This window comes from Echinops telfairi, unplaced genomic scaffold (genome assembly GCF_000313985.2).
Source record: "Echinops telfairi isolate 266 unplaced genomic scaffold, ASM31398v2 ScPeMD7_7422;HRSCAF=8460, whole genome shotgun sequence".
NCBI lineage: Eukaryota > Metazoa > Chordata > Mammalia > Afrosoricida > Tenrecidae > Echinops > Echinops telfairi.
Genome location: NW_022111322.1, coordinates 1130623 through 1151376, shown reverse-complemented (window position 1 = coordinate 1151376; position 20754 = coordinate 1130623). Strand labels below are relative to the sequence as shown.

Genomic DNA, 20754 nt, shown 5'->3' with positions numbered 1-20754 from the left:
CAATAGTTACATAGGTCGGGGTGGGGTAAGTTTTTCACTCCCATAAGGATCCAGGCAAAACTGAAGCAAAAGGTGCTCAGCTACTTTTGCCACCAAGAAACCAATTGCAGGAGGTCTGAATACTGCACTCAAGAATCATTTCCATACACTGCCCAGTGGATGCTGCAAATCAAGTGGATCCGGTGTTTAGAAAGTTTACACACAGGTATTTTTACTCTGTTCCACTTAAGACTTGTGGAATCCCTGTCCCCATGAGCTCCTTCCATGCAGTGCCCCACCACTCCCCTCTCACACTCTCCAGATTCCAATCTGCTGGGGTTTTTTCCAGGCCCATGTAGGTGCTGACTTTTCTAAAGATAATTCAGATCATCGCGTCTTAGGTGTTAGGCTGCTAACCAAAAGTGGCCTCACGCCACCCCAAGAGCCCTGGTGGTGCAGTGGCAAAGGAGCTCAACTGTCACCCAAAGTACCAGGCGGCTCATGCTCCCCACTGGCCCTGGCGGAGAATGTGGCTTCCTGCTTCCGAAAGATTACAGCCTCGGAAACTGCCCTATAGGGTGGCGATGAGTCGTACTGACAGGAAGACACCTGGTGTGGCTTGGGTTTTAGGATCCTGCCACTGTCCAGAGCACTGGCTAAGCTGGACCGAGTGCCCAGCGATTTTCGGGGTGGGGTGAGTTTCTCCCTCAACATCTTTGTGCTTACAAATGTGCTAGCCCCAATCTCTGGGAGGCTTTTTCTCCCATCTTCCGGCTAAAAACAACGGCTCTGGAGGCGCCGCCAGTCTCCCGGATGCTCAGCATCTCCAGGGCGCAGTGAACGGTCCAGTTAGAGGGCTTGTCACTGTAGGTGCCGTTAAATGTGTCTACCAAGACCTGGTGCGCGCGCGTTCCCTGAAGGAGGCACACGTTCTATCCATCTTTGGTCTTTACAGTTCAATAAAAGTGTATTTCTAGAATGAAGCAGAGAAGTCTCGGCCCTGGGAAAAATTGACCCTCGCAGGCCACCACCGTCCGCAACGTGTGGCGTGCGAACCGTAGCGGCTTCCGGCCCGAGGCGGAATATACCAAATGCAGAGGGCGGGCGGGGGGGTGGTGGAACTGCGGGTCGGTGCGCGCGCCGCTTTCCACCCAGTAAGTGCACCCAGTAAGTGGTGCAGCACGGGCAGGGATCCTGCGCGGACAAAGCTCATGGGCTTCGGCCATTGGGGAGGGGGGAGGTAACCCAACGCAAAGCACGACCCCCTTCCTGCTGCTCCAAGAGCTGGATAAGGAGCGCGGGAAATCCACACCCTCTGCGGTACGAGCCCGCCCGCTCGGGCTTCCCGGATGTGGGTGAGTCCATTTGCGTGTTCGGAGGGGAGGTCTCGAGTGGACGTTTCAATGAAACGTGAGCGGGCAGTGGGCGGAACGAACGTGCCGACGACGCAGGCTGGACGTAAGGCTGGCGTGGCGCGCGTGCGCGTCCCCGGCCCCAGGTAACGGCGGGAAGGCTCGGGGGCGCGCTCGCTGTACCCCAAGTAACCGCCCGTGCACGCGTCGTGTCGGATGAGGGGCGGGCTCGTCTGGAGGCGGCCCTGGCGGCGGTGTTGCGGCCCGCCGCGCGGCCTCATGGCCCGGGGCTGGTCCCCGAAGCCGTCCGCCAGTCACCCAGCCCGCCTCCGCCGGTTCCGGTCCGCTCCTGCGCCCCGCCCCTCGGCTTCGCGGCAAGCTCCCTGCGGACCCGGGAAGGCGGACATGGCTCCGCCCGGCGCGCGGCTCGGCCCCACAAGGTGGTCAGCCCCGACCCCAGCCGGGCGGAGGGCAGGGTGCTTGGGGCGGCCCGCGGGGAGGGCGAGCTGCCCCCTGGTCCCTTCTTCCCCGGCGGGCCCCGCCAGCACAACCTCGCTCTTAGATTGCTTGACGTATTGCAGGGGATGCTGCCTCGTGCATGGGTTGCTATTTCACAAAATTGAAAAAAAGAAAAAAGCAGGTTTAAGAATGGTGCGATTTCGTGCAGGAAGTATGGGAGTGTGCCCCAAATGGTGAAGTTGAGGAACCCTGAATGGATTGCTCCATGCGTGCACGTGGCTGCATTTTAAAACTCATCAGGTGTAAAAATGGCAACTCCAAAGGAACACCCTTAATAGTGAAAATATGTAAAGACAGTAAATCTGGGCGCGCTATGTTTGCTTTTGTCTTAGGTTCCTGTAACATCCAGGAGAGTAAAGCTAAGGGTGGCAGGCCTTTGATAATGACAGTTGAATACACTTGCACAAAGCAGTTTTCCCTGAGCGTTACTTTTTGCATGGGATGATTCCCTAAACCGAGTCTTGAAGAACAATAGAGCTCCTCACAGATGCTCATGCTAGCGTTTGTTTCTCGGAGGAAACCAGAAGGATCATCAACTAAATATTGAGTATTTATATTTGCCCTTACAGTAAACACCCGCCTTACTGCCAAGCCCACCCCTGCTCACAGTCACCCGACATAGGGTTTCTGAGGCGGTCTATGGGAGCAGAGAGCCTCATCTTGTGCAGCGGCTGGCGTGTTTGAACCGTGAATCTTGGAGTTAGCAGCCCAACGCTTAACGGCAGTGCCACATTTGTACTTAAGACGCATGAAAAGTTACTATCAGTTCATCTCAAATCAGGGCCACCCCATGTGTGTTGGAGTAGAACTGATCACCAAGTTTTCAGTGGTGTTTTTTTTGTGAAACAGATCACCAGGCCTCTCTTCCATGTTACCCCTGAGTGAATGTCCAACTTTTTGGCTAACAGCCCAGCATGTGAACCTTTGCATCACTCAGAGTCCATACAGTTGTGTAATGGACTATGTACTATCTTACTTGGAATATAATATTATCTTCAGATTAATTTTTATCCAGAATTCAAAAGGATTGAAAAGAATTATTCTTTAGTATCAGTTCCTTTTGTTTCTAAAACCTACTTGCTACTTACCTTTTATATTTAAATTTTTTATTAATAGTTTTATTGGGGGCTCTTACAAATCTTATGATAATCTATCGTTCAATTGTATTAAGCACACTTGTACATCTGTTGCTATCAACATTTCCAAAACAGTTTCTTTCTACTTGAGCCCTTGGTATCAGCTCCTCTTTTTTACCCCCTCCCTCCCCCACCCTCCTAACTTCGTGAATCCTTGATCAATTATATATTATTGTTATTTTGTGTCTTACACTATCCATTGTCTCCCTTCACCCACATTTCTGTTACTCGTCCCCCTGAGGGGTGGCTATATATCGAACCATGTGATGGGTTCCTTTTTATTTAATTTTTTAAAGATCTTTTTATTTGGACTCTTGCAGCTTTTATAGCAATCCATCAGTTGTATCAAGCATATTTGTAAATATGTTGCCATCATAATTTTCTAAACATTTACTTTATATTTGAGCCCTTGGTATCAGCTCCTCTTTTTTCCCTCCTTCCCCCACCCTCCTGCTACTTGCCTTTGAATTGTGTCATTATCAGGTAGTTATAATGAAAAAGACTACAAACTAAGATGAGTTAAAATTTTATAAACTTCCAGGCTGACACTGCCCTTTAAAACAATGTAGATCCAGATTTAAGAATCATTTGTAGTAATTATACAAATTACGTACACTACTGCTGTTTTCCTCTGCTAGCGAGGTAGTGGACCTTTGCATCGTCCTTCCCAAGCACAGGTGATATGGCGGTGGCTTATGCCGTGGCAACAGTATCCACTCTGTAGAGCGGACTTTGTTTTCAATGTAGATCTGCAGTTCTGTCAATGCATAGACTGAAGATTTCAGGCATTAGTGCTCTGATTTTTATCTACCGGTAGTTCTGTCCCCTCTAAGAAGAAGGGGTTCTTTTTCAGTTTTATAAAATCACACAGCTGTCATCACACCTATAAAAATGAGCTCTGAAGTGTCATTATCCAAGGAAGGTTTAGCTTTCTCCGACTCTCCCATTAGTGTTTTTATAATTATTTGGATGAAAATCATATGAAGGTCTATCCACATGTTACATTTGGTTGATACACTTTTTATCAATCTTTTCCCCCTTTCTTGGTTGCCATTCTAGCTTTAGCTGATTGTGTCTGCATGGTATTCTCTAACAAGCACCTCTATCCATTGCGTTTCCTCTACACCATTAGTTAGATCTAGGATTGCACTGCCCTATGTGGTAGTTTTTATATCACATTTAAGACATTGAAAATGCTTTTAAGTACTCAGTAGCCATATATGGCTCTCACTGCCAGTGAGTCAGTTCTCACTCAAAATGAGGGTAGAGCTGCCCCTGTGGGTTTCCCAGACTCTACCTGGTTGCATGAGTAGAACTCATCTTTCTCCATGGAGCAGCTGGTGGTTTTGAACTGCTTACCTTGAGGTTAGCATCCCAGCGTATAACCCACCGTGCTGCCAGTGGCTAACATTTGAAGATTTCTGTTGAAATCTGTGATTTCTGTTGAAAAGCACTTATCTAAAATCTTGATCATATTCAACTTTGACTTTTTTTGGTGAATATTCAAATATTGCAAGAATATTTCATAGGTGTTGCAGTATACTGGCTATTGCATCATTATCAAGGAGGCAAATCATGTCTCTGGGAGCTCTGTGATGTTACTGAGCATTAGGTTCAGATGTTGTTAGCCCAATCCATCCATCAAAAAAGCTCCCCATGAGCCTTTCACCTATTGTTGACATCTTTCTGTGGGTTTAGATTTCCTGTACCCATGATTAAGGAGCCCTGGTGGCATAGTGAGCTACACTTTGGGCAGTTAACTACAAAGTCAGGAGTTCGAGTGTTCCTATTCCTCCTTGGGAGAAAAATTTGGTTTTCTGCCACTGCAAAGATTGACAGCCTCAGAAACCTTGAAAGGAAACTTCCCTGTTACTATAAGTCAGGGTTGACTTGATAACAATGTTTGTGTGTTTGGGGCGGGGGGCAAGGTGGGTAGTTCTACTCTGCCCTATAGTGTTGCCATGAGACAGCCAACTCTGAAGTGGTGGGAGAAGTATTACTCATATTACTCCTCACTTACTGACATGCTTAAGTTCTAAAGACCAGGTCATTATTGCAAAAATTGTTGTTAATGTGAAAATGGAAGATGACTACATCGTTACATAGCTTTCGGCCGCTCAGAATCACAGCGCAGCTAAGGTGACACAGCCTTAACCACCACAGCCAGAATTAACTTTTGACTCTCACCTCCAGTGTTTGTTCTTGCCAGAGGTATATCACTCATGCAAAATGCATGTCAGAGTATTGGTTTCTAACGCCATTAGTGTAATTACTTAATTTCCTCTCAGAGAATGAGACAGTCAATAAGTAAGGAGTCGGTGTTGTGCATTACCCATTGTTATTGAGTGGATTGTGACTCACAGCAACTTTATAGGACAGCGTAAAACAACCCCGTAGGGTTTTCGAGCATGTCATCTTTCGGGAAGCAGACGCATCTCGTCCTGGGGAGCAGCTGGTGAGTTCAGATTGCCAGCCTTGAAGGGGCAGGCACACTTTTAACCACAGCACCTCTGGGGCTCTGGGGGCTGCACAGTGATGGCTCTGTCACTCATTCCTTCCTTCCTTCTGTATTTATTAGCTGGAAACTCTTTACAAAGAAGAACTCTTCTTACCAGAACTTTCTCCATCACACTAAAATACAGTTGGACAGGAAAGGCAAGAAAAATGCTTACTTCTTTCCCTCTATTTTCAGACTACAGTCATGAGTCGGTGCTCTACCAACCGCCAAAGGTAACGGCAGGTTCTGTTTTGTTTTTCTTATCATCATAAGCCCTTAGACTTGATTATATTTTAACTGTTTCAACCTGTTGCTATCCTCATTCTTTTTGACAATGCGATTTCAAGTTTGTTCCTACTCCTTTTGCCATGGCTCCAACAGTATTCGATAATTTGCTCTCTGCTAGAATACATTCCTGGACATGTGTATATTTCTGGCCTCCGAAGGAGCCCTGTGAGTGGGAGTGTGTATTTCCAAGCTGCTCATTGGTTTCTTGATTGATGGCGGCCAGAGCAAGACCAGAAGTATGCAGCGTCCATAATGATATTTCCAATATAAAAGTAATTTTATAAGTTGTTTTAATGTGTTTGGCTTTTTTTATCTTGCTGAAAACCTTGGTACCTGATGCCATTAATATAATTACTCTTTTTGCCTTACCCTAGATTATGTGTAATGACTTCAAATTAATACCAATGTTTTTAGTAATATAATTATTATTTAGGATTTCTTTGCAGTTCTTTCTCATCTGCAGTTTTCACCCCCTAGGGATATGTATAGTAAAAGCATTTTGTTTTAAAGGCATATGAAATAATTTATATGGTAGGCTGCCAACATGGTATCTAGTTGATTTATTTATTTAATTTGTTTAAAGGTTTTCAGTATTATTAAAATTGTTTTTAAAAAATTGTTAAATGTATACATTAAAATAAACCAAACTCACTGTCATTGAGTGGTGTCTCCTCTGAAAAACAATATCAACAACAAAAAACAGCCCGCCGCCTCCAAACCTGCTGCTGCCTCGTTGATTCCAGCTAACTGCAAGCCCATAAGTGACAGTTTAGAGCTGTTCACGGGGTTTTCTTGACTGCCATCTTTATGGAAGCACAGCACCTGGCTTTTCTTCTGCAGTGCTGCCAGGTGGGTTTGCAGTGCCAGCCACAGGCTAGTGGTGGAGGGCAAACCATTTGTGCTACCCAGGGGCCTTCATGTAAAACGAATGCCTGTAAACTAAGGTCCATCCAGATGAGTGCAGCTTTCTTTGCTCTTTCCCCAGCTTGTTTGTCTTCCCTCTGTGTGAGTAGTCATTTCTCCTAGTTTGGGACTTCTCTCTCTATACAAACGGATGCACCTAGATGCAAATATATACAAAAGGTGGTATTTCATATAATGTTTTGAATCTTGCTTTTTGCACGTACAAAAAATAAATTCTGACTTACAGTGACCTGTAGGACAGAGTAGAACTGCCCTTGGGAAACCAAGGCTGTAAATCATCATAGAAGCAGAAAGCCTCATCTTTCTCTCTCAGAGAAATTGGTAGTTTTGAGTCACTGACCTGGTGGTTAGCATGCCCAAAGTGTAATAACCCACTACACTCCCAGAGATCTTTTTTCCCCTGTAGAACCCTGCTCTTGCGTGATCAACTGCCATGGGGTTGGCCCCTGCCTCACAGCATCCCCATGCACCACAGCATGATGCACCTCTAGGCCCTGTCTGTCCTATGCACTGGTCTCTCAATATGCAGTTAGTCCCCGATTGGTAGACGCTTCTGTTGTTTCCTGCCACGACAAAGAGTGTGACGGTGAATATCCTTGTGTGAATGCCACTTTGTACTTTTTCCAAGGCATCTTTGGGATAGTTTCCTAGAAATTGCAATGTTGGATCAAAGAGTAAGTGCATATATTAACTGCAAGGTATTGCCAAAGGAGCCCTGGTGGATGCTCGGCTGCTAACCACAAGGCCAGCTAGCTCCGTGACCCCAGCAGCCACTCTGCAAAGAAAGATGTGGCTTTCTGTCTGTTTCTATAAACAGGACAGCCTTAGAACCATAAGGGGCAGTGCCACTGTTCTGTGGGGCCTCTCGAGTCAGAATCGACTCACAGCAGTGGATTTTCAGGTACTGCCCAAATCTCCGCTGTAGGACTGGCACCATTTTGCATTTCTACTCCCAAGTTGTAGTGATGTTATCTTCCCCATTGCTTTGCCATCAGAATATTGTTACCAAACATACTGTGTTTCCTTAATCAAACACAGAAGAAAAGGTTCTTCAGTGTAATTCCAATTTTAATCATTATGAGTAATGCTGACCATCTTCTCACATTAATAGTTGTTCCTTTTTGTTAAACTGCGTGTTTAAACTTCTTGCCCATTTGTAAAATAGATTTCCCCCCTCAAATTGAAAAGTAGCTCATCTTCTATTTGGATAGTCACCCTTTTATGTGTGATTTCTTAAGAGCATATTGTCATTGAGTCAGTTCTGAATCGTGGTGCCCTATAGGACAGAGCAGACCTGCCCTTTGGGTTTCCAGGCCTGTACGTCTCTGTGGGAGCAGAGTCTCATTTTCTCCCTCAGTGCAGCTGCTGGGCTTGCCTTCTGCCCCTGTGGTTAGCAGCGCAACCGCCAGGCCGCTGCTGCTCCTTTATGGCTGACAACGCTGTCAGGTGCTCCCATTGGTCGGTGAGCTTTGTTGGTGCCCTTCTTTACCTTGTGTCAGCGTTTTCTCTGTTTTATGCTGGATTTTCACCCATAGTTTGGGCAAGTTTTAAAAAATTAGATTAAAATTTCTCTGATATCTTTGCTACTGATTTGTCTTCTCAAATTTAGGTAGGAGTCTTTCTGGGAAAGGGTAAATAATAATGGTAGCTCCTTAGAACAGTCAGAGTTTATCAGTGTAGTGGACTGTCATCCTCCTTTAAAACAGACTCATCCTCTAGCTTAAAGGTTCAGCATGTTCCTTCTCATACTATGCATTTTCTCCTGATTCTATCTTGAGTATTTATTTTTATTCCTGTGCTCCATTTTATGACTCATGTGATGTTAGGTATATTCTCTGTGTATTTTTTCCTGAAGAAATTGAATGATAACTTTCAGTCCTTTCTAGTTTTTGAATGATAATATGTTAATACATTTAAAAGGTTTACCTAGTATCAGGCAGCTCACATAAGTTATTTTGTTCTTAATTCTTAAAGTGTTTTCCTTGTTCCACAAACCTTGTGGAAAAGCCTGTTTTTCTTTCAGCTGTACTATTTCATAATCTACTGAAGTAAAGCAGCATCCATTCCAGGGAAGAATTTTTATTACAGAGTATGACTGTCTTGGTCAAACTGCAGAAATGACTTAGATTACCTGCACCCATCATAGCCAGTTAATCACATTAACAAGTGACAGCTTGTGAAATCTGTTTTGTTTACTCACATTTCTATCTAATATTATTAACAAAGAAAATACCAGTTTGCATAATTGTTTTTCACGCGGCCCAGGAAAAGCTGAAAGCCAGGTGGCACAGTGCAGAGCCGAGTAAGGGTCAGGCTGGCTGGGAAACAAACTGGCGATAAGACCACGAGGAGCCCCATGACAGGGCTCCAGAACCTGAGGCCTCCGAGCCCAAACGCGCTGCTTCCCGGCCCCAAGGGATAAGATGGGTGGTGTTTGGTGGCTATTTAAAACTCGGAGCGTTTATGAACTGCAGCTTTGTCCTGGGCTGTGATGTGGCTGTAAACTATTTTTTCTTTTTCAATTTTTAATGTGGTGAAATATTGTAGCAAAAGACTTCTACCATCTCTATGTGTATTATTTAGTGACATTAACTACATTCACCGTGTTGTACCACTATCACCATGATCTGTTGTTTCTAAAGGTTTCATCACCCTTAACAAAAACTCTGCACTGGTCAAGCATTATTCTCCCTCCTGCCTGCACTCTGACTTGCAGGCTGTTGCTAATGGACTCTGGTCCCTATGCACTACCTGATTCTGAATCTTTTATACGAGTGGGATTGTACAATATTTTCTCTCCTGCCTCTGATTTATTTTAGTAAGCATAATGTTTTCAAGGTTCATCCCCGTTGTAGCATTTATCAGACTTCCATTTATCTGTTGGACTGAGTAATAGTATACTGTATGGATGTTCTGCATTTTACTTTTCCATTTATTTGTTGGTAGCCACGTAAGTTGTCTCCTTCTTCTGGCTTGCATGACTAATGCAACGAACATCGATGTGTAGGTATCTCCTTCTCTCTTTACTTGTAATTCTTTGGGTTATAAAGGCATTGCTGGACTGTAAGGCAGTTCTATGTTTTAAATTTTTCAAATAACAGCAAACTGTTGTACATAGCTGCATCATTTTATACTCTTACCAACAATGGATGAGTGTTCCAATTTCTCCAGGTACCCACTAACACTTGCTCTTTCCCTTTTTTTTATACCCTATAATAACCATCTCAGAGAATGTGAAGTGGTATCTTATTGTGTGTTTGTGTACCTATCTGTCTGTGTGTATTACCATTTTAATTACTAATCTCTTAAAGTTAGAGTAGGTGGTACATCAAATATGCTGTTTTCTTAAAAAATATATTTTCTGTGAAAATTCATACAATTTTAGTTCCAATTTAGCAGTTTCTGTACAGTTTGTTCAGTGACATTGCTTACCTTTTCCACAGTATGTCCACTTTCTCATCATTCTGTTTGGGCAGTTCTGTTTCAGCCCTGGTAATCGAGTTTCCCTGCCTCCATGCCTTCTGTTTCATCTTGACTTTAGGATAAATGCGTGGTGTCAAGTAGATGATTTTTTTAAAAGAGCACATTTTTCAGGGTTGATATAATTTATGACCTAATCTGTTAGTTAGCTAAAGGATGACCTCATGAGATAGCTAGCGTTCGTGGTTTCATGGTTCAAGGGTTAAGGATTGTGTCAGGGTAGGAGGCTCAGGTTGTCACAGTCTCAACCAGTCCAGCAAATCTGGACTTTTAATAGGTTGAGTTCTGTTCTCTCAGGATCCATGTATTGTGCCCCTGATCAGAGATGGTCGGTAGTGGACGCCAGGAACCATCTAGTCTGATTGCAGGTGAACAAGGCTGTGGTTTATGTAGACTGTTTGTCTTATAGACTAGTTTTGTCTCAATCTGTAGTTTCCTTTCCTTTTTACTCATGATGGGTAGAACCTATACTTGTAAGGCCATGCGTGAGCTTTTAGGAGCACAGGTGCTACTCACCAAACTAGGATGTAGAACATCAACTTTATGTAGCACATAATGTCACTTGATTTAATTGTCCCATGAGACTATGGTCCTAAGCTTTCATAACTTATAAACCAATCCTGTGATCTGACTAGTTAAGTCTAAGCAGTATCCATAGTTATGCCACCTATGGACTTTACTGTGGATGTAAATCTATGAGCATGTACAACCCCCCCCCCCCCCCCCCCCCCCCCCCCCCCAATACAGGAAAAAGCTCCACTGGGCAGAGCTTTCATAGTATGTACTTTTCCCATTAGGCGAGCATCAAGCAACTTGCTCTGAGTTAGTGCACCCAGTGGCTTCACCTGGAAAGGCTCTCTGGTACAATGAATTTTCTTGTAAAAGCAGTTTGGCTGGAACCTCGTTTTTTGTGATGGCTGATTTAAGAGAACAGCTTGTGGGTGTGAAATTTTGTTTCCTGCTGGGGGGGAAATGTCGAAGAAACTTGAACACAGCTTACAATGACAGCACTATGGGAAAAACTCTGCCACAAATCAGGCCTTTTTTTGTCACACACTGTTATGCAATCTTTGTAGAATCTCTAAATAGAAAGCTTGATTAACAGTCTGACCTGGTGGAATGAACTCCAAATGCACTATTCCCCGCCCCACCCACCCACCCACACACACACCACACACCCCGTGTTAGTCTGGGTTGATTAGAGAAACAAAACCAGAGACATTCATATGTGTATAAGAAAGAGCTTTATATTCTCAATTAAATATGGAGAAAACATCCCAGCTCAGTCTCGTCCAAGGCCTTAAGTCTATTAGCCCATATCTCTGATACCAATATATAAATTCCTCTTCAGACTCACGAAACACATGCAATGCCGCCAAATGCAGGAAGATCACAGGCAATGGGTGGAAAGTCTGGATCCAGTGGTGGCAGAAGCATCTCAGTGCTGGCAGGGGTTTCCATGTGGCTCCTCCATCTCCCAGGGCTCTGGCTGCATTAGCGAAGCTCCATCAGACTCATCATCAGTAATGTCTCGCAGGGAGTGATGTGTATCCGCCTCCAGCAAGCTCTTTTTATCTCTGTAGAGCCTCCAAATGAGGTCATCAAGCTGCGACCTAATTTACAGGCTAAACTCCACCCTTTCACTCAAATAGACAACAGATTATGTACCTACTACACCCCCTCATATTAGCAGAGTTTTTTTCCCGTTTTTTTGTATCCCCTTGTATATGTACCCATTTACCCACACATATGCATGCTTATCTACTTGTATACATACATACATACACATGTAACCGCATGTAATTTTTAGTTGTTGCTATTACTCTTTCTTTTTGATAAATCGTTGGTGCTTTGTATTTTTTTTAATTTAATTTAATTTTTGGTGAAAATATAGCAAAACCTGTTCCAATTTCGAGACATTAGTGACATTGATTATATCCTTCACGTTGTATCAGTATTCTCATTGTTTTTGTTTTAGTTGTCTGATCTCTATTCATTTAGCCTTAGAACCACAGTCTGGGAGGAGTCTTCCAGCCTCAGTAGGTCCAGTAAATCTGGATTTCCTCATGGTTTAGATTTGCATTTCCCTAAGTACTAAGATAAGGAGTCCTAGTGGCTTAATTGGTTATGCCTTGAGCTGGTAATTGCAAGGTCAGCAGTTCAAACCCACTAGCTGCTCTCAAGGAGAAAGATAAGACTTTCTGCTCCTGTAAAGAATTCATAATTTCAGAAACCCTGGGAAGCAGTTCTGCCCAGCCCTTTCGGGTCACTATGAGTTAAAATAGACTCGATGGCAGTGGGTTAAAGACTAATGCTATTGGACATTTTGTTCTACTTTATTCTACTTTATTCCTCTTTTTCAAGATTGTTTTTGTTGTTCTGGACCCATTACTATTCTGTATAGACTTGAGGATTAGCTGTAAAGAAGCCTACTGAAATTTTGGTAGGCATTCTATTGAATCTATATTGTTTTAGGTAGTATTGCTATCTTAATGATATTAAATCTTCTAATCCATTAGCACAGAATGCTTTTATTTAACTACCTTTATTTTTAATGTGTCATCTTAGACTTGAGGGTGGAGGAGTGGGTGGTAAGAGAAAGAATGTTGCTGATCTGTTTTTACTACTTCTCTCCATCCCCAACAGCAATCTTTTTGTCTTAGTCCTCTGTTTGTTTCTGAACTGGCAGCTTTCATACAACGTGGACTTAGTTTTACCGCTGCCACCTTATGGCCCAGGTAGTGATGTCAGACTTCAGTTTGCTTTTATTTTTTCCTTTGTCCATATTTATTTTAATTTGTCTATTGCCAAAGGAGATAAGCTGATATGTTTAAGATCTGGAGTATTTTTAAAATATGTTAAGATTACACAGTGGTTGGGACTTTGAGACTCTGGAGTCAAACTGCCTAGGTTCATATTCTGAGACTGCTACTGTGTAACTATAGACAAGTTACTTAACCTTCTTAGCCAAATTTTCTTCAGCGTCATAGTATCTATTGTTTATATTTAAAAAATTTTAAAGTGAACTCCTACCCTGGAAACTGTTGCGCTGGGATAAATTTTAAACCTTAAACCAAAAATGTCAAAAAATTTAAGAGACAAAAACAAAGTTTTATCAACTAAAGAGATGGTCCAAAACTCAAACGTTCTGTTGCTGCTGAGAAAACACAGAAGTAGGTGTGGTGATGGACAGTTTAGTTCCAGCGGCTCCCTCGGTGCCATCGAGTCAGTGATGACTCGGGTAGAACTGCCCCTGTGGGTTTCTGAGACTGTAACCGGTAACAGGAGTAGAAAGCCCGGTCTTGCTCCGGCAGCTCGGAATGGTGGTTTTGAACTGTTGACCTGCAGATCCCAGGGCTCCTTGTGACAATGATTACATTCTTAAAGTGTGCAACAGTCCACAGCCTCCTTTTCCAAATTGTTCCTCCTTCATGGACGCAGACCGGGTGCCCTGAGGTCCCATCTCATCTTAGGGTTGCTGTCACTTTGGTCCAGTTCAGATAGTTTTGCAGGACATTGCTTAAGTGACATTCGTCACTAGTTGTGCTAAACCATGGTTTTGTTTTAAGAGCCTTCAGGGGATATTTCTGGTTTAGGGTTTACTGATGATCTCAGAGCAGTAGTTTTGGGGTAAGGAATTCACTTCTTAAAGCAGTAGAATTTCTCTTCATTTTTTGCAGTAGAAGTTTTCAGTGAGACCCTAGGACACAGGGGCAGGGCCTCTATGTTTTCAGTTATCCCTTAAAGTCTGGTTCAGAGGAGAAGGAGCAGTTTCTAGGGAATGGAAAGTGCTTTGTCATTAATGGACATTTCGAGACTTTGTGATTACAAGTGAGAAAACTCAAACGCTCACAGTCACAGGAGCTCCTTTGCATTTGTGAACTGAAAGTCCTTTCTTCTCTCATTCTCACTGTCCTTTCTTCCTAGAGAGCTGTTGCCTTCCCTGGCGGCCCTTCTCCCGCCCTCCCCACGGTCCTCCAGCTCTGTGCACTGTGCATGGAAATGGGATAAAAGTGAAGGCCCACAGGCGCCCAGCAACCACTTAGTTAAAGTGATTATGCGGAGCTCTTGGTTTTCTGAGCTGTGAGCTTTCAAAACCAAACTCACTGCCAACGAGTCGATAACCAACTGGGTGAAACTGCCCCTGTGGGTTTCCAAGACTACAGCTTTCTCCCAAGGAGCAGCTGGTGGTTGTGAACTGCTGGCCTTGCAGTTGGCAGCCTACTGAGTAACCCCCTACGGCGTGTGGAAATCACCCAGCCAGTGAGGGATACCCTCTGTGAGAGAACCCGCTGGGGCCCGTTGTCATCATCATGTGCCACAGAACTGGATCTGATTTTCAGGGACCCTTTGCACAGCAGAACTAAACACTGCTCGGCCCTGCTTCAGCCTCACAATTGTTACTGTGCCGAGCCCGTTGTTGCCTCAACTGTGTCAGCCCATTTCCGTGAGGGTCTTCCTCTTTTTCACTGCCCCTCTACTTTAACCAAACGTGGCATCCTTCTCCAGGGACTGGTCTTTCCTGACAGCGTGTCCAAGTTAAGTGAGATCAAGTCTGACTGCCCTTGCTGGCCATCTCGGAGCTGTGCAGCGCAGGGGAGGGAGGTCCTGCAAGAAGCTGCCCGGGTCTCTCACCTCAAGGCCAAGTAGGGTCTTAGTGATAGACTGAGAGTTCTACTACCACGCGTAGAGTAGTATGAGTATAATATCTCTTAAGCATACACAACTGATTAGATTAGTATAATGTCTCTTAAACATACATGCACACACCAGATACATTTCCCCTTGACTAGTATGAGTCCCGATTTCATCCTCCCATTTGTTTAAATGGCTCTGTGCCTGTGGCCCTTTGCTAGAAAGGACCTCTCCATCCACCCCGGCCCACCATCTCCTTAGAAACTGGGCAATCAGGCAGGTGGGGGAGCTGTGACTAGTAATTCAATGATTTAAGTTGTTTCATTTTGAGTCTAAAATCTAACATTTCCTAAAGTGATCGTTCTTGGCAGCTTCTGCACTCATTTTGAAAATTGCTGCTTTTTCTTGTCATTTATACATTTTCATTCACATTCTTAAGTTGTTACTTGGATGTTAGAACATTAAAAATGAATTTTTTCCTCACTTTGATTTTTTTGCTTTCCCAGTTGCAAAGGGGATTTGGAAATGGAGGCTTTGTTGGAAGGAATGCAAACTCGGGGACATGGCGGGTAAGTTCACTTCTGACCCTAAGCTTTGCAATGCATTTTAAAAGGCATATCCGAGTTAGGCTTCTGGTGATACTGGGTGGTGGGTACCGAAGTGCTGTAGACAGTGGCTCTCCTGGGGTTTGTGCCTCACCTCAGAAATGTGAAGCTGAATGCTTGTCTTCACCCCAGCTTGAGTTTTTTTAGTTGGGAAAGGGAAAAGTACAGAGTTTTTTTTTTTTCTGACATTAGGCTCCAATCCTGGTGCCATTTATTTTCAAAAAGCATTTGCATTTGAGAAGTGACAGCTCTCTGTGGCCACTGCCTGGGCCCTCTGAATCAAGCATACCTGTGATGCTTGCCTCTTTGTCCAAGCCCCTCTCTACTACAAGCTGCTGCATTATCATGAATCTCCTGAAACTTGGGAGGACATCATTTCCTATAGCAAGGTAGACTGTGGTAAATTAATAGTAAGGTGGGAAGACGTAGCTGAAATAAATCTGGCCCAAGGGTGAATTTCTTGAAATAGCTCTTAAAAGTATATTATTACCTCCCTGGCAGGTATTTTGATAGCTTCTAGCCTTTTTATTTTGTCTAGATAAGAATGCAAATTGTGGACTTGCCTGCACTTTTCTTGCAAGCGTCTGGGAAATACTACTAAAGAGTGAGTTGTTGAATGTGGAAGTCTCACTCCACAAGCCAGAATTAAAACATCAAGCTTGTGTTTGACCACATGACGTAGTCTTCAGGTTGACCTCTCAAAACGCAAACTCAAACTCCCTGCCATTGAATCGGTTCCAACTTACAGAGACCTCATAGGGGGAGTAGAATTGCCCCTGTAGGTTTCTGACACTGTAACTCTCTCTGCAGGAGTAGAAAGTTTCATCTTTCTCCCTTGGAACAGGTTATGGCTTCGAACTGCTGACCTTGCAGTTAACAGCCTAATGCATAACCATTGCTCCACCAAGGTTTCTTTGCAATACGCTATCATCTTGATATATGAGTATAAAAAACCAAAACTCAGAAAACCCATTGTCTACTTTCATTAATTTATTTATTGAGATTGTTCTACTTTAGGAAGATTTACATTTTGATTTGTTTTTACAGATGGAGGATGAAAAGCTATCTAGTTAGATGTTCTGTGTTCTATTCTAGTTATATGTTCCTAACCTTCTGTCTTATTTATAGGGGATTTTTGACATCCTGTGAAGCAGAACTTCAGGAGCTCATGAAACAGATTGACATAATGGTGGCTCATAAAAAATCTGAATGGGAAGGTCAGACACATGCTCTAGAAACTTGCTTGGACATCCGTGAGCAGGAACTTAAGACTCTTAGGAGTCAGTTGGATATGAAGCATAAAGAGGTAAAACAGTTGATTTACTCAATTTTTTGCTATTTTCCTTTTAAGTAAAACTTTGTTTAAAAAAACATTTGTGTACTAATTCAGGTTCTGTATTGTCTTTCATCATAATTCTGACGATTCTGCTAGAACAACAATGTCTTGTGGGAATGTGTCAGAAGGTGTTGTTAAGTGCCATCAAATCTGTCCCTGTGTGCAAGAGGAGGAAACACTGCCTGGTCCTGCACATCCTCACAATCCCTGCTGTGTCTGAGCCCATTGGTGCAGCCACTCTGTCAGTCCATCGCATTAGGGGCTTTCTCTTTTTCCGTGACCCTTAATTTTACCTAGCATGATGTCCTTCTCCAGGGACTGGTCCCTCCTAATAACATGTCCAGAGGACATGAAACAAAGTCTCGCCATCTTTCCTTCTAGGGAACATTCTGGTTGTACTTCTGCCAAGACAGATCTGTGCAGTATTCTTTCCCACTACCGTAATGCGAAGACATCGATTCGTCTGTGCTCTTCCGGAGCCCCGGTCCATTGTTTGCATGCTCGCGGGCTGTTGGAACTATCATGGCTTGATCAGGCACACTGTAATCCTCAAGGTGACAACTTTTAAGAGATCTAACACTTTAAAGAGATTTTTTTTGTAGCAGATTTTCCCAATACAATGCATTGTTTGGTTTCGTCATTGCTGCTTCCATGGGCCTTGATTGTGGATCATGGCAAATGAAATTCTTAATTTCACTCTTTTCTCTGCTTCTCCTGATGCTGCTTACTGCTTCAGTTCTGAGAATTTTCTTTTCTTTTTTTTAAATGTTAAAGTGTAATCTACACTGAATACTGTAGTCTCTGATCTTCATCAGTAAGTCCTTCAAGTTGTCTTTGCATTCAGCAAGTGAGGTATGTCATCTGCCTTTTCCAGGTTGTTATTAAGTCTTCCTCTAGACCTGTTGCTGCATTCTTCACATAGTCCAGCTTCTTGGATCGATTGCTCAACATGTAGTTTGAAAAATTATGCTGAGAGGATACAGCCCTGACAAGCTCCTTCCCTAATTTAAACCACAAAGTACATCTCCTTGTTGTGTTCTAACAACTGCCTTATAGTCTGTGAACAGGTTCTCCATGAGCACAATTAAGGGCTCTGGAATTCCCATTATTTGCAATTTTTGTTTGTTACCCATAATTTATTATGACCCACACATTCAAATATCTTTGCATAGCTGGACTAGTAGAGATATTTCTGATATTCTCTGCTTTCAGCCAAGATTCATCTGGCATTAACAATGATATCCCTTTCTGCAGCCTCTTCTGACTCTGGCTTGAATTTCTGGCACTTCCCTGTCAGTGCTCTGCTGTGACTATTTTTGAATGATCTTCACAATTTTACAGTGTAATATTAATGGTATTTTAAAATAATGTCTGCGTTATGCTGGATCACCTTTCTTTGCAGTGAGCATACACATGGGTTGCTTCCAGTCAGCTGGCCAGGCCATTGTCTTCCCAGTTTCTTGGCATAGATGAGTGAGTGCTTCCAGCATTGCATTCATTTGTTGAAATATCTTGACTGGTGTTCTGTTGATTTCTGGAGTTTTGTTTTTTTACTAGTGCTGTAGTGTAGCTTGGACTTTTTTCTTCAGTATTGTCAATTCTTGGTCATATGCTACCTTTTTAAATGGTTGAACATTAACCAGTTGTATTTGGTATAATGATTCTCTATATTCCTTCCATCTTCTTTTGAAGCTTCCTGTGCCGTTCAGTATTTTGCCAATAGGATCCTTGATTATTGCAACTCAAGGCTTCAATTTTTTCCATCAGTTCTTTCAACTTGAGAAATGCCAAACATGTTTTTTACTTTTGGTTTAGTGAAAAAATTAAAACAAACAAACAAATCTTCAAACTCACTGCCATTATTGAGTGGATTCTGACTCATAGCAACCCTATAGTATAGGGTAGAACTACCTCTGGGAGTTTTCAAGACTGTAATCTCTTCCGGAGTAGTAAGCCACTTCTCCGTCCCATGGAGTGGTGGTTTTGAACTGTTCACCTCGCAGCCCAGCGTATAACCACTAAGGTGGCTCTCACTGCCATCCAGTCAATTCTGACTCATAACCAGCTGCTACTTTATTTCTCCGAGCACAAAACAAAGTAGCTCTAGTTTCTTAGTTAAGAACACTATCATATGTATCAATGTCTAAGTTGTCCGTTTTGTTAGAACCCCATTAAAGAAATTCCTATGTGTATGATTATGAGAATTTTTAACCACTCCAAGGCCAAGTTTAACTAATTCCTGTGGCTCAGTTTTTATGTCAGGGGCATTGTTGCCATCACTTAATACCCTAAAAAGAAATTAAAGGTTGGAGAGAATAGTTTCCACAGTAAGGATTTGAAGATTGCAAGTTTAGTCTGGGGACTTAGAAGAAATGGAGAATTGCGGCAGTATGGCAATTTGCTGCTTCATTGGCTGGGCTGCTGAAAGTTGATTACGTTTCAAGAAGTGGTGCACTTTTACCAAACACTGCTAATGGAAATCTATTCCATGGGGTTTGTGAAATTGTGTTGCATTAAAACACTTCTTTCAAGTGAGGGTTATAATATGTTCATAATCTACTTTGAGCAATACACAATATAAGAACTAGAAAACAGGGCATTACGACTTTATCATTCTAATTTATTTGGAGGATACAGCCCTAGGAGCAATCAGCCTCTGGTGCCCACCCACCCTCTGCCATCAATACCTTCTGACTTACAGCGACCCTTCCTTTCGGATTTCCACAATGATCAGTCACACAAGAGCAGCCGGGCCTCATTTAGCCCACTGAGCTGCTGGGGGGGTTCAAACTGCTGACCCTGTGGCTAGCAGCCTCGTGTGTAACCAGTGCTACTCAAAGAGCTGATCCGTGTGGAGATGATGAGCTGGCAGCAGAATGTCAGTCAGCACTGTGTTTCATCAGGAAGTTTTGTTAAGTAAAACTGTCAGTTGAACTAAACAATGTGCTTAGTGACATAGTTGATTTACATTCTGCCCCAAGCTCATTTATCTCTCCTGGATGGCTGTTTGTAATACAGAAAATAAAAATGGTTCTACGAAGTCTCAAAAGGAAAAGCAGTGGCCACCAGCCCCACCTTGTAAATTATTCTATGAAGCAGTCATTTCAATATTATTAAATATTTATTTTGAGATTCACCCCAAATTTTTAAATAACATTATTCTATTTCTTGATTTCCAGTTTTAACTATTAGCTAAAGACTTGCTACTGTGCAACATGAGAGCTCTTCTCCCTCACATACAATTTCCATCCTTTCATCCTGCTGGTCTTAGGCATTATCATTTCACACTTGAGTCAGATAATAAAACTGTGATCAAACTCGTTTTTTATATAACTTTGTGCTTTCTCGAAAACTAGTAACTCATTTTATTTGTTTTAAATGTAATTCATTATACATTTTCTGACATAAATAGAAGTCTTCTGTCAGCATTCAGATGGATGTCCGCAAATCTATTCATTTCTTTTTTCATCTCCCACCCCCCCCACCTGCCCTGGCCATCTTTTTGATAGCTTGCCATTTGCAAATATGGGTAGGTTACTCTCTAGGGAGGAGCCCAGGTGGTACAGTAGTTAAAGCACATGGCTGCTAACTGAATAGTTGGTGAGTTCAACCCACCAGCTCTTATACGGGAGAAAGATGAGGCACTCTTTTCTTTATGCTTGGAAATCCTATGGGACAATTCTGCACAATCCTGCGGGCTTTCTATGACTCAAAGTCAACTCTTCCATCAGTAAGGCACTCCAGATTGTCTGTATACCTGTCATTTGGGAATTTCTCTGACCATTCTGAAAATTTATTATGTTTTTCTCCTCTTTTGATTCTTTGTATTCTGTTTTTTTATAAATGTATTTCTTCTTTCTGGTTGAATATACTCTTGAGATTATATATCTCTGAAAATATATTTAGTCTCTGGTCATTGAAAGTTTCATTGGCTTTAGAATTCCACATTAGAAATAAAGTTCCCTCCCCCGAGAAGAATTTATCTCAAAGGATGGCACTGAAT

At 42.9% G+C, this 20754-nt stretch overlaps 1 protein-coding gene across 10 annotated transcripts in view; it reads left to right on the top strand.

Annotated features, from left to right (window-relative positions):
- The first annotated feature begins 1316 nt into the window (after positions 1-1316).
- Positions 1317-20754, top strand: part of CEP63 (centrosomal protein 63) — a 70844-nt gene continuing 51406 nt past the window's right edge. For 2 of the 10 annotated variants that reach the window (XM_045297811.1, XM_045297813.1), the window contains exons 1-3: positions 1741-1771; positions 15317-15379; positions 16544-16721. In XM_045297811.1, the coding sequence (XP_045153746.1) occupies positions 15336-15379; positions 16544-16721 (222 nt within the window). In that variant the 5' untranslated portion in view covers positions 1741-1771; positions 15317-15335. Of the gene's footprint in view, positions 1335-1461; positions 1478-1704; positions 1772-4525; positions 5442-5678; positions 5717-6419; positions 6621-15316; positions 15380-16543; positions 16722-20754 lie in introns of those variants that run through there. The other 8 variants (XM_045297807.1, XM_045297806.1, XM_045297808.1 and 5 more) reach the window with 8 other exon arrangements.